Raw genomic sequence first — 13,205 nt, forward strand, 5'->3', positions numbered from 1 at the left:
TTATAAAATATACATTTTCTAAAATATGTATTAAAAAACAACCATTTACTTAATTACATAATTTCACTGCCACGGAAACTTCCCGTTCATCAGCTGCAGCTTTGGTTTTGGTGCGATGAAAATCGCTGTGCATGGAGGAGTTTACACTTTTATAACCTTTTTGTGTCTCGGTACGCTGCTTTTTTTATATTCATTTGACACTTCTGCATTTTGTGGGGACTTTGAAAGATTCCTTTTTGTCAGCTTTTGTTTGCTATGCAAGTGTTGCAGCTGCATGTTAAGTGTGTTTTAAGGACATGACAGCCCTGCTTGGAGGTTGGGAAGACTTTTGACTTGCCTACAACGTAGTTTTGGGGTTTAAATCCCTATTTTTTTTCAGAGTACTTATCCATATACTTTTACTGTTTTTTAAGGAAGAACATTATGACTCCTCATTTCCATTTAAAGTGTAAAGTCCTTTTTTTTTCAGGATCACTTGAAGAAAACCAACTAATTTGTACAATTAACTCATAGAATTAAAACATAGTCAGAAGTTCTGCAGTCAGACATCAATCCCTGCATTTTCTCTGTCTTTTGGGGGGAATGGCAGGAGGGGATGGATTGACAGAGAGATGGTCACACTGCAGTTCCATCCTTCTTGGAAACAAACTCGCCCTTGTGAAAATGAAGTTTATAAGGATTCTAATAGGATTTGTAGCATATCCTAATGGAACAGCTTGTTCTCCCTGGAGGAGGAAATAAATTCCTCTGGGCTTACCATTTTAGGCTGATCTGAAATAGGTTTTATGGTAAAATGTCCAGTTTAAATACCACTGGTAATTCAAATTGTTAACTGAAATACAAGATAGGGATTCTGCCCCCAGCATCCATAGAAATGTGGTTATACATGGAAGTCATTTCACCAGGAATGCTTCAGTTGTGACTGTTTGAGATACACTATGGAAATTTACCCAGTCTACTCAGTTTATCTGCTGTTTGGGGTCTGTGAAAACTTCTGGAATTAGAAAATGCTTCTGTATTTGATGGCTGATGATATATTTGTCGTGGACAAAAGTGTAGAGGGAAGGGGATGAGGAGAAGTGACGGGAACTATGATTTAATTGTGTGACTTTGGAAAACACACTCCTAATTTTTAGGGATTGATGGCATTTGTAGGTGGCTGAGGAAGCAGAAATGGCTCCTTTAGTCTTGTCCTGGACAATTTTTATTCGGAAATTCAGTTGTTGCCTTTCAGTGCTTTGGCTGCCTCACGCTCTTACTGAAGTTCTGATGCTGCTCCAGAGTGCACAGGAATAGTCCTGGAAGTGTCTCCATCCCTAGAAGTGTCCAAGGCCAGGTTGGATGGGGCTTGGAGCAGCCTGGTCCAGTGGAAGGTGTCCCTGCCCGTGGCAGGGATTGGAACTTGGTCACCTTTAATTTCCCTCCCAGTCCAAACCATTCTGTGATTCTGTGACTGTTAAAGTGTTTGGACTCACTAATAGGTTGTATTTATTTTGGGTTTGTCTGATGCTGTGCTTGAGCCAACAGCTTATTTATTATTTATTAGTGCTTTTTAGAGAGAGAATAAGGTTTTTTTTAAGTATATTTGCAACCCCTGTTTCTGTAGTGTGCAAATGAGACCATTCCTGTGCTCCTCATGCACAACAGAGGGTTTGAAATCTGTGAGGAACTGAGACACTGGGGCAGCTCCTGTGCTGGGAGCAGAGCTGGAATGCCTAGTTCTGGTTTGGGTGAAGTTTTTTAAAAAATTGCTGTAGACTTTTAGATGTTTCTCCCATCACGGTGGTCTGAGCAGCCCTGCCTGCCTGGGGTCCCCTCTGCCTCTGCAGGGTTTGATTTGTGGCTCAGGTCTGATACCAGGAGTCTCTGCTTTGGGGTTTTCCTTCTGGGAACAGCAGGGAGGGGATTTGACTTTTGGGAAAGGTTCATGTGCATTAAATGAGTTCTGATCTAGAACAGCAGTGTTCTGATTCGGTTGCTGCAGGAGCAGGTTCACTGTGTTGTAACTAAGGAGGGTGAAAGTTGTGAGTAGTTAATGATGAAGAACTTGAGTTCTTCCTTTCCATGTGTAGTTACAGCTCAGCTTGAAGTGTCAGGTTTGGGGTTGGGAAACCACAGGCCTGGGTTCTTCCCTCAGGGGTTGTGGGACTGGGAGGGAAGCTCCTCCTCTGGAGATGGGGGGAGGAATGTCCTGAATTTCTGTCTCATCCGCAGCAGCACCGAAAGCTGAACTGAAAGGAGATTGTTTCAAGTGCCCCCTGAAAGGCTCAGAATTTCTCCCTCAATGAGAGAGAACAGGCAAGAGCTGCTGAGCACTGGAATCCATCTCCATTTCCTTCTGATCACCTGTACACATGGAATGGGATCCACGTCCAGCATCCACTCCTGCCTGTTCCCACGTCACTTTGGGTGCAATTCCTGTTGCACATGTGTAGTCCCTCAGCCCTTCTCTTCATTTTAGACCAGTTGGCTTAAAAAAACATTTTATTTTTTGAATATTTCACCTTTATTGGGATGTAGCTTAGAAGTTTGAATCAACTGCTGATGTAGTTTGGTTTTTGTTTTTGGTTTTTTTTTTTTTCCTTTCTTCTTTTGATCACTGTTGTGATTAAAATATTTTTTCTCTTTGCTCTCCAAAAGGGTGGCAGATACTCCTGGTAGGGGCTCTCTAGGGGTGTGTGAAGTTCTGTGCCAGCATCTTGCCATTCCAGTAGTTGTTTGCTGACGTGGAGAGGGGGCTGAGCTGCCAAGTCGTCTTTGATGTTTAATTGTTTAATAACAGAACACATGATCTTCCCTTGCAAACCTTATTTTATATGGTAATTGGCTCGTTTGCTCTCTGGTTATCAATTTAACTTCTCTACCACAAACATCTGTACTGGCATTGTGTTAATGCTAAACACTGACACAGCTAAACTATGGAAGTGTGTTTGAAAAACATTTATTAATTCATTAACTGGGAAGTAATTGATAAAACGAGCACTTCTATGTTATTATCCCTTTGTAAGCAGCTTGGCATTTGCTCCATAAGCCAGAAAAGCAAAGGCACTTTGAAAAAATAATGTGTTTCAAATTCTTAATCTCCTAAATCTAAACTAATTGAGAGCAGGTAATAGGATATCCAGTTAACTTTCATTTTTTGTGGCAAAAAATGTGAATCCTATGATTCAATATTAGTGCCCCTTTCTGGATGATGTCCCAGATTGAAGCCATACCAGTTGCCAGAGATATTTGAGTACTTTCCAAATGTCTTCATTACAAGTTAAATATTAGTGGAGAAAACAGAAATCATCCCAGAACTTTACTGGGTTCAGTTTTGGGTTTCAGTTCTTCCCTGTGAGGGTGGGGAGGCCCTGGCACAGGTTGCCCAGAGAAGCTGTGGCTGCCCCATCCCTGGAAGTGTCCAAGGCCAGGTTGGATGGGGCTTGGAGCAACCTGGGCTGGTGGAAGGTGTCCCTGCCCGTGGCAGAGGGTGGGATGGGCTGGGCTCTAAGGTCCCTCCCAGCTCAAACCATTTTGGGATTCCATGATGAGTCTTCTAGACAAGTTTCATGTTTTGACAGTGAATGTTGCTGGCTTGTGCCCCTCAGGGTTCCTGTGACAAGTTTAATACGTTGTCAAGGAATTAAAATCCACCTGTAACGAATGTTATGAAAATAGAAGCATTCGTACGTTCGTGGAAAAACCAACTTTTCCAATATTTATATTCCCTTCTTCCAGCTCTGCCAACATTGCAGGAATCGATATGTGTGTGTGTGTGTGTCTGAATACATGTGGAGACAGAGATGGAAAGGAAATGAGAACATAAACTATTGATCAAGCAGGCTGGAACAAAATGACTCATTAGTTAAAACCGGCTAACGATGAGCGAGCAATGATCTGTCTGGGGCTGGCAGCAGGATGATGCATCTGGGAAGGGACAGGCAGCAGGATGGATTGGGGCAGAGATTTGCTGTAGTGCTGACACCCTATTTATGCCATTTTTCAAGCCACTGGTGAGACACATCTGAAATTACATGTAAATGATTGAAACTCGGCGGGCTGGGAGATGAATGCAGAGGGTTCTGAGGAAACACAACTTGTTGAGCCGGGCAAAATAAAGGGATGTGGGAAGGGAGGGAGGAGTGGTGCAGCTCGCAATAAATAAAAATGCTGAGGATAAATGCCAGGGAGGAATAAAAAAATAAAAAATAATTCTCATAGGGAATAAATAATAGCAGTTTTGTGACAAATAAACTCAGAAGAGAGTTTTCGGTGTCGGAGTTGTAGACGGGGATAACCATCGGAGAGTAAGCACAGAAATACCTGAATTAAGGTGGGATTGATGGAGTGTTTGGTACATTTGGGGGAAGTGGATGTGAAGTGCATGTCTGAAGTCACAGGCAGCTGGGCTCAACCCCAGATTTTTGCTCCTGTGGGAGAATTTGAGCAACTTTGTGTAGATTTGCACTCTTATCTGAGAGTTAAACCACCTTCTTTTTATAAATAAATATTTCTGTTTATTAGTGTTCTCCTAATTAATTTATAATCCAAAACTGAGGGATTTTTGGGGAGCTGTTCATCTCTTTGTTTATAAGGTATTAAATCCATTTACAGACCTTTGCCATCACTTCACAGGAAGAAGTAAAACAAGGATTCTGTATCCCAGCACAAAATAAATCCCCAAGTGTGTAAACTGTTTGTCTAAACTCCGTGGCCCTTCCATATTGACTTTCTTTGCTAAATATTAAAGGGCAAAGGGCTGCTTTGGGCTTTCCTGGAACTCCAGCCATCAGAGCTGCCAACACAAGGAAGCAAATGTCCTTGTGTTGGGAAGTGTAGTGAAAACAAACAAATAGGTGGGTGTTCTTCGTAGCAGGTGATGCTCACACAGTAAGGGCCTGCTGAGTGAAGGAGTGGAGAGGCCTCACACGCAGCTGGAGGGTTCTTGGAGGCACATGTGTGTTCACAGACAGCCTTTGTCATGTCTCTGCATTGGTCACTTGGAGCTTGTGTTGCCAAACAGTTCTGTATCTCTGAGTTTTTATGGATTTTAAAACTCTTGAATTTAATTATTCTCATTCTGAGGACTTAAGGACATGTTAGAGGCAGCCAAGGCCCAGAGGCACCACCTTGGGTGCAGGTTGTTAGTGAAGGACCCGTCTGTTCTGCTGTTACCAGATACACAGCTTCACTCACAGGTGTCTGTGAGGTGTTGTCAGTGTGGGCCAGAGGCACAGGGATGCACCTGTACATGGAGTCTCCTTGGCTTACACACACCAGAGAAGAAGCTCTTTGGATCAGTGCAGCACCAGCTGATTGATAACCTGAATTTCTTCACAGGAACACAAGGCAGTGGTGCCCGAGGAAAGTTTCATCTTAAGTTTTGTGTCCATTCATGTTTAAAAGTCTTTTTTAATATAATTTTAGCTTTTTTTTTTTCCTATTGACTTAAGTACTGAGAACAGAGGACTCCCTGAGGTTTAACTTTACACTTTATGCATCTTGGTTTGATTTCTTCTTTCTTGTATTCTCAAAGAGACCATACAAATTCGGACCATTGGCTGGATCACAGGATGGTTTGGGTTGGAAGGGACCTCAAAGCTCATCTCATTCCAACCCTCTGCCATGGGCAGGGCCACCTTCCACCAGACCAGGTTGCTCCAAGCCCCATCCAACTTGGCCCAAATGCAATTGTGAAAGAACTCAGAGTTTGTACCAGCATCTGACAAACCCTGAGCTACAAATCTTTGCTGCTGCTGGAGTCCCCACAGCCACCCCTGTGTGTGAGGTGTGTTTTTCGGGGTGCTGACACCATCCTCTGTCCATCTTGCCCTTTCCCTGCAGTTCCCCCCGAGTTCCTGAAGCGACCTGCCAACATCTACGCTCACGAGTCCATGGACATCGTGTTCGAGTGTGAGGTGACCGGGAAACCCACCCCCACCGTGAAGTGGGTCAAGAACGGAGACGTGGTGATCCCCAGTGACTACTTCAAAATTGTTGTGAGTAAATTGTCCATTATGTGGGTTTTTAAGCTCTTGACCTGTTAGTTCTCCTATGTCTGTTCATGAAAACTGGGTTCTTTTATAGGAACTGATTCCTGCTTTTGCCCTTTTGATGTTTAGGGCCTGGAAGAGAAATGGTTTGTTGAAACCTTTAATGCATGTTGTTGATGTCTTTATAGCTTAGGTTTTGCACAGGAGACAGAGTGCCAAAAGGCACTGTCCCAGTACAGGCTCACCACGACCACTGACTGTGGGTTCTGCATTGTCTGTGCTCCATAAAAATTACAATTTCAAGCAGGAGGTGAAATACAGATATAACTGAGCTGTGGATCGTGAGTTTTGGCACACGGGTACTTCCAGAGGAAATTTTAGATGTAGTGCAAGTCATTATTGAGGCCTAGTTGAGAACTTAATGGCTGTATAATTGGGTGTACCTGAGGTTGTGGGGTTGTAACAGGGAGCTCTGCACTTCAGTCAGTGCTTAAAATACCACCAAAATGGCTGGGAAATGTGATGCTTGAAAATGATGCCACCAGTGAGAGCTGCTGCTGCTTTGGATACCCTCTAACCTGAGGATTCAGTGCAAAGGAGGTGAAATCCACCCTGTTCCTGTTGGAAGTTCCTCCTGTCACAGTAAAAGTGCCCAAATGACACCACTGGTTTGGCAATTGCAGCCCTTTTTTTTAAGCATTGTTTTTTTCCCCTTTGCTCCTCAGAAAGAACATAACCTGCAAGTTTTGGGTCTGGTGAAGTCTGATGAAGGATTCTACCAGTGCATTGCAGAAAATGATGTTGGGAATGCACAGGCTGGAGCCCAGCTGATAATCCTTGACCTTGGTAAGATAAACTGGGACAGCAGAGAGCCAAAAGATGGGGAGGGACATTCCAAGGGACGTTTTCCACATGATGGGTTATATTTGTAACTCAGCTAGAGCAGGATGATTGTCTAAAATCCTGTGAGTGATTCAGCATCATCTTGTGTACACTTAAAGTTACTGAGGGGGAATTAAGGAATTCTGTAGGATTCACCCTGTATTTTGGAAAATATTTGGTGCAATTATAAACCATTAAAATATGGCTGCAGGCTGAGATTTAAAAATAATAACAGAATAGCCAAAATGAAACAAACCCTGAAATCACAGACCTGAAAAAGCAGCACTTATGGAGCCCACCCCAAATCAAGTATTTTACATCAAAGTCATTCCAGTGTTAGAAGCTTTTTTTCTGCTTTGAGTGTAAAAAATATTTGACTTTGTCATTTCTGCAAACTACAGCTGCACATTTGTTGAGTTACAGCTGCAGCTTAAGATAAATATTTATTATTGTGCTCCAGTCAGTGGAGTTACTGCCAATGCTCACCTTGCAGTGCCCTGCATGGTTGGGATGGTGAAGGAGAGTAATTAAGATTAAAGACAAAAAGAAAGATAGTACAAATATCATTACTAAGGCATCAGCTTGTTTGGCTCTTTCAGGTCACACAGTTCTTAAAAATAATTTCTAAGAGCCCAAGGAAGGAAACTGAGAGTGAGAGGGATGAGAGGAAAGACGAGTCAGACAAGAAAACATTAAACCCATAGTTTAGGGGGGCTTTTATGTTGCCTTTAGGGGGGGGATGGTTTTAAAATTCTAATTTATTTCTTATTTGGATGAAGAGGATTTAGGAGAAACAGTCTTAGTGTGGTTGGAGGACTGAGGGAACCTCACACTTGGAATTTGAACAGGTGTGAGTCTGCTATCCCTGGGTTTGTGCAGAGAATAAGCTGTCAGGAGTGTGCCATAAGGAGAGATTTCCCAGTTATTTTCTAATTGTTTTGTAGAGTAGCTGTGCTCTTACAGCTCCTTCTCAACTCCTGTTTGGGTCTGGGTGTGTTTCATTGCTGGCTGAAGAGCTGCAGGTACTTCCCACAGTTATTTGGGGAATGCAAGGTGCCCTCTCCTGGGTTCAGTAGCTTTAATACCATGGAGCTTTGGGATTCCAGCTCTGAGCAGGGTTAGGCATCCGGATCCAGCACTGCTCCACTGTCATCAGGTTGCCAGAAAAATTATTAAAAGTGATTTAATTTCTGCTCTGCGTTAATCACCTGAGTGGTTTCCAGGTCTGTCAAGCGGAACCGTTATTCCATATTTTCCACGTTTGAAAAATACTGAATAATTAATGGCCTTGGGTTTTGAAGCCCTGCCCAGGCTTGTACTTGCACCCAGTTCCCAGCAGTGGTTTATAAATGACTATTACTGTTATTCCTGGAGTTCCTGTGGTCTCTCTCCTCTTCCTTTCCCTCTGCTGCCCTTCACCCGGTGGTTTCTCCTTCCTGTCCTGCTCTGGCAGCTCGTCCTGCCATCCTGAAGGGCTTTGCCTTATAATGCTGTCCTTTCTCTTTTGCATGCTGCCAAAGGATGTGGATCAGTGGTGGACTCTCATTTGGGTGTAAAGATACCCCTGAAGTTGTATGGCTCTGCTCCCTGCCCTGCAGTGCCTTAGAAATGCACCCCTGGGACTCTGAGGGGGTTTGGGTGTTGTTCTCCAGCACTGGGAAAACCACATGGGACAGCTGTGAAAGTACTTGGAGTTGTGCTGTGGAGTGGTGGCATGAAAAGGAGTGCAATGAGGAATGAATGTGCCGTGTCTCAGCTGTGATACATGAAAACTGGCATTTCCAGTTGGAGAAAATACAGATATTTTATTACCTTCTCACAGTATATGAACAGTATATGAACAGCGAAGAAGGAAAGTGTTCAGGGAACGAGGGAGAAGGTATCACATGTAGGAGTTCTTTCATGACAGCAACCTTGGTATGAAAATTCAAAACACTAATTTGAGCAAAAACTATTCTGAACGTTTCAGTCATTAATTCAGAAAGCTTTTTTTAAATTTATTTCATACCTAGTGATGAGAAATACCAACTTCGTCAATTTGAAAAGTAATTGCCGTGAAAAACTGTTGACTAAATGTGAAAAAAGTTCTTCCCACTTAGCAGTGCAACCCTTCCCTTGCTGTTCTGTTTGCTCCTTCCCAACTGGAGCTGGCAAACTCTGCCTATTGACAACCTATTTCTCATTAGCCCTTTTGCTTATCAAATTGATCTCTAATGAGTTAAATGGAAATGAGAAGCCCGAGGGAGTTTGGAAAAGCATTTACCTGCTACCAGGAAAGGTTTCCTGTGTTTGGGCAGATTTCTGGCATTCAGGGAGCAGGAGTTTGGTGATTTGCCTGGTGTCCAGTGTGTGTGTGTGTTGGGCATGGCCAGTCTGTGTGTGACTCTCAGCTGCTACAACAAGATTAATATAATCCTTGTTCAGACATAACTTGCTTTTAGGTTGGGCTTTTTTGGGTTTGGACTGAGTTCTGAAAAGCTTTTAGTACATACAAAAGTTGTTTGGGGAAAATACAGAACAAAGAGTTGACTGGCTAAATTGAAAGGCTTATTGGAGGGGCTTTTCAACTTTGGTAATTCTGTTAATAAATTTACACTGTACTTGGAAATGGACTGGCTGTGCAGAGTCCACAGTTCTTGCTTTTTCAGGAATACGTAAAAGAATTGTGGCATTGAGAGGAGAGATTTCTAGGACAAGTCTTTGTAATTGAGAAGGTTGGGAGGGGAGGAGGGAGGAGGATTCAGGTCAGTGGTATGAGTTAAATCCTCTTTATCCCCTGTACTGAACTTCAGGTGTAGAATTCTGCAAGGGAGATGAAGAGCTTTCCAAATATTTTGGGATTTGAAGTTATGTCCCTATTTCTCAGATACTGATCTTCCCCTGGACACTCAGTTTCTTTGGGAATCTCACTGGAGTTGTGGCTCTGCTTTTTAGGGGGAGTTTGAGAGCTCCCTCCAGGAAGGGAAGTTCCTCTGCACTTTGTCAGTCTCTGCTCCTCTCTTTGCCTCAGGGAGTGAGAGATGACTGATTTGATGTCCTGCAGATGCCCCCTTGGAGAACTCAGCGTATCCCAGTGAGAAGGAAGAACTTTCTCAGCACCCTCAAATCTCTCCTTGCCCTTTTTTACACAAAACCAGCTTTTTTTTGCTTCCAGTCCTCATTGGCCAGCCCAGTTATGGACCAGATACACCAATGCTCACTCCATTATAGCAAAGCTATTTCTTGTCATATTACCCCAGCATTACTGTGTGTGGTCTGTGAAAACCTTTGTGGTGGAGGTGTTGGGGGTTCCCTGCTGGAGGTGAAGTGCTGGTGACATGAGGGGACATTGAGCCAGACCCTGTAACCCGGCCCCATCCAGGGAATCTGGGACTGCTCAGCACAGCCTTTGGGGACTGCAAAAGAACAGGTGGCAGTAGGGATGGGGAGAGAGGCAGATGGTTCCCTGTCACCCCCATGAAAGGCATCTGACAAGTACTCAGGCACTCAGAAAAAAAAAAGGAGTGATGCTTGAATGCTGTGTAAAGAAAATCATAGACTGTAAACAAATATGCCAGTTATGTGGAGAACAATTTCAAAACATCATTTGGAATGCACTGTGTCACCTCCAGAACTCTCAAGTGTGGTTTGTTGTGGGGTTTCTGTACTTTTATACTACAGAAGTTGTTTTTTTCCCATATATTGTGAGGTTTTGAGAGTTTGTACAGGAGTGAGATCTCAAGGAGTGAATCGGATACGCTGCTGGTGTCCTGTAGGACACCACGTCGGGATTGTTTGTGGTGGAACTATCCATTTCTTTAAACTTAACTTTTTCATGAACAAAGGCTTCTGTCCAAGCAAGGGTATCCTGCATGTGATTTACCATTCCAGCATGGGAAACTAGGACGAGGAATGAGAAGGTTTTAAGTAGTTACAATGCTGTGAGGCCTTTGGGATCGCAGAGACATCCCGGGAGAGCTCCAAGGGGTGGAGGAAGGTTCTTTAGGAAGGAGGGGGCAGGGAAGCAAGGAAGAGGGTCACCCTCCAGGGTTGACTCCAGTGTACTTTCAACTTGGAGAGAGTGATGAGCCAGCCTGGAGCTTTTCCACAGGGATCAGGGAATGGAAGTGTGTGTGTGTCTGCTGGAGACCATCGAGGGCAAGGAGTAGGTGAAGCTTCTTTAACACAACTGCAGGTTGCAGGTCTTAGTTTGTGTGTGGGTTTTTCACCGTGCTGTGTGTTGGGGTGGGAGCAGGGGAAGGAGTTTTGGGAGCAGGCTGGAATTCCTTGTTGCAGGCTGTCTGTGTCTGGCTGGTGAGTGGAGGTGGAACTGAGAATTACAGCCTGGAACTTCCAGACAGGAGGTTTTGGCTTGTTCAGGGATATTTTTGGTAGGTTCCCATGAGAGACTCTGTGAATGGACAAGAGGGAAACCATTTGCTCCTGAAGGACAGTCTTCTCAAAGCACAAGAATGGTCTCCTCCAAAGTGCAAGAGTTGGAGCATGTGTGTCCAGGAGACCAGCAGGGATAAAGAAGGAGCTCCTAACTGGGCTCAAACACAAAAAGAAAGTACACAGAGTTTGAAACTAAAGGCAGAGAAATGAGGGATATTGCCTGGATGTGCAGGACAGAACTGGGAAAGACAAAGCTCAGCTGGAGCTGGAACATTTACAGGGAAGGTTATGGAGCAAATCCCCCTGGAAGCCACATATGAAAGAGATGGTGGGGAAAATCCAGCATGGATTTACCAAGGGCAAATTTTGCCCAACTATTCCCGTGGCTTTCTAAGATGAAATGGTTGGCCCTGTGGTGGAGAGGAGTGGAGATTGTTTACTTTGCCTTTGGCACTCTTTCCAGTGGTATCCCTGAAGCTGAACTGGGCACATACAGACTGGATCAGGTGGATTTTGGGATGTGTGGAGAACTCCCGGTGCCATGGGGAGTGGGGGGAAGGATGAGCAGCAGCCCAGGCCATGGGGCATCACCCAGGGCTGGATCCTGGGACTGGGAGGTGTCGTGTCTTCCCCAGTGATGGGATGGGGAGCACCTGGAGCAGGGCTGTGGGTCCTGCTGGAATGAAGGGGGGGCAGCAGTACACTGGCAGAGAGGGATGGGCCAAGCTGGAGGTGGGGCTGGGGTGAACTTCCCAGTTCAGCACCAACAAATGTGGAGCCCTGAGGGACTCCAGGTGGTGAGAGAGGCTGGAAACCAGCAGAAAAGGACTTGGTGGGGTGGGCAGGAGCTCAAGAGATGTGATTTCTTTCCCCTTCTTGGCCCTGGCCAGGCCACATTAGGACGATTTTAAGCTTCCCAACAAGGAAGACATTGGCATAGGGGAGCCAGTGGAGACCTACCAAGAAAATTTGGGAGCCATGTGCTGGGATGTGCTGTGACTCTGAGAGAAATGAGTTTGATTCATCCTGAACAGTGTCTTCCTGCTCAGACAGGGGTGGAGGGACAGAGCAGGTAGAGGTGGAAGACTGCAAAAAAAAGGGAATTTCCGATAGGAAAAAGCGGTTTCACGGTGAGGATGGTCCAAGATTGCCCAGGGAAGGTTGGAAATCTCTGTCCTTGGAGATATTTAAGACACAGCTGGACAAGGCCCTGAGAGACCTGGTCAAGGGTGGCTCTGCTGAAGTGAGGGGTTCAGATGAACTCCTGAGATCCTCCAAACCTCTGTGTTTCAGAAGCACTGAGGGTCTGAACTGTGTGGATGGACCCTCTTTGTCTCTGTTGTCTGTATTTTTAATGTGACAGCCAAATCAGGACAATTTTGTGGTGTGCATTTCCTGCTGATCTCCTTAGGAGACACATTAATGTCTGGTGCTGGTGGCAGTTGGACATTACAAACCACATTTGATTAAAGTCTGACACCACTTCAGTTGCTCTGTATGGTATTAATTCCTCCACTGAGTTACATTACGTGAATCCTAATTCTGAGGGAGTTTTAAAGACATCATTTATTGACCTAAATTGGTGCTTTCTTTGTGCAATTGAATTCTGTCCAGGCCCGTTGCTGCATGAATAATTTCATTTTATGTGGGTATTTCTCTGCCAGGGTTTGGCTGTGAGCTGTCTCGAGGCTCGGAGCACTGACAGGAGGTGGGGAGGGCTGGGCTGGGCTGGGGGCTTCTCTGACCCTCAACACGGTGGAGAACATCAGAAATGTGATCCGAGGGTTCTGGAGCCAGCACATTTCGGCTCAGATTGTGCTGCAAATGTGTCATTTCTGTCCTGCAAGTGGCACTGGACTGTTTGAGGTCACCTCAGGCTGACACAGACTTGGAGATTCGTGGGTCCCATTCCACACATAGGGAATGGGACCTAGGGAATTTCAGCTCCCCTACCTTGACGCCAACAAAAGATTC

The 13,205-nt window shown here is 44.7% G+C and overlaps 1 protein-coding gene across 10 annotated transcripts in view; it reads left to right on the top strand.

The window, feature by feature from the left end:
- NEO1 (neogenin 1) overlaps window positions 1–13,205 on the top strand; it is a 171,693-nt gene that overhangs the window by 98,764 nt on the left and 59,724 nt on the right. For all 10 annotated transcript variants that reach the window (XM_027723608.2, XM_027723640.2, XM_027723580.2 and 7 more), the window contains exons 6-7: window positions 5,827–5,981; window positions 6,701–6,821. In XM_027723608.2, coding sequence (XP_027579409.2) covers window positions 5,827–5,981; window positions 6,701–6,821 — 276 coding nt within the window. The remainder of the gene's footprint in view (window positions 1–5,826; window positions 5,982–6,700; window positions 6,822–13,205) is intronic.

Source organism: Pipra filicauda, unplaced genomic scaffold (genome assembly GCF_003945595.2).
Source record: "Pipra filicauda isolate LSUMZ 115617 unplaced genomic scaffold, ASM394559v2 scaffold287_size946512_pilon, whole genome shotgun sequence".
In the NCBI taxonomy this organism is placed as follows: Eukaryota; Metazoa; Chordata; class Aves; order Passeriformes; family Pipridae; genus Pipra; species Pipra filicauda.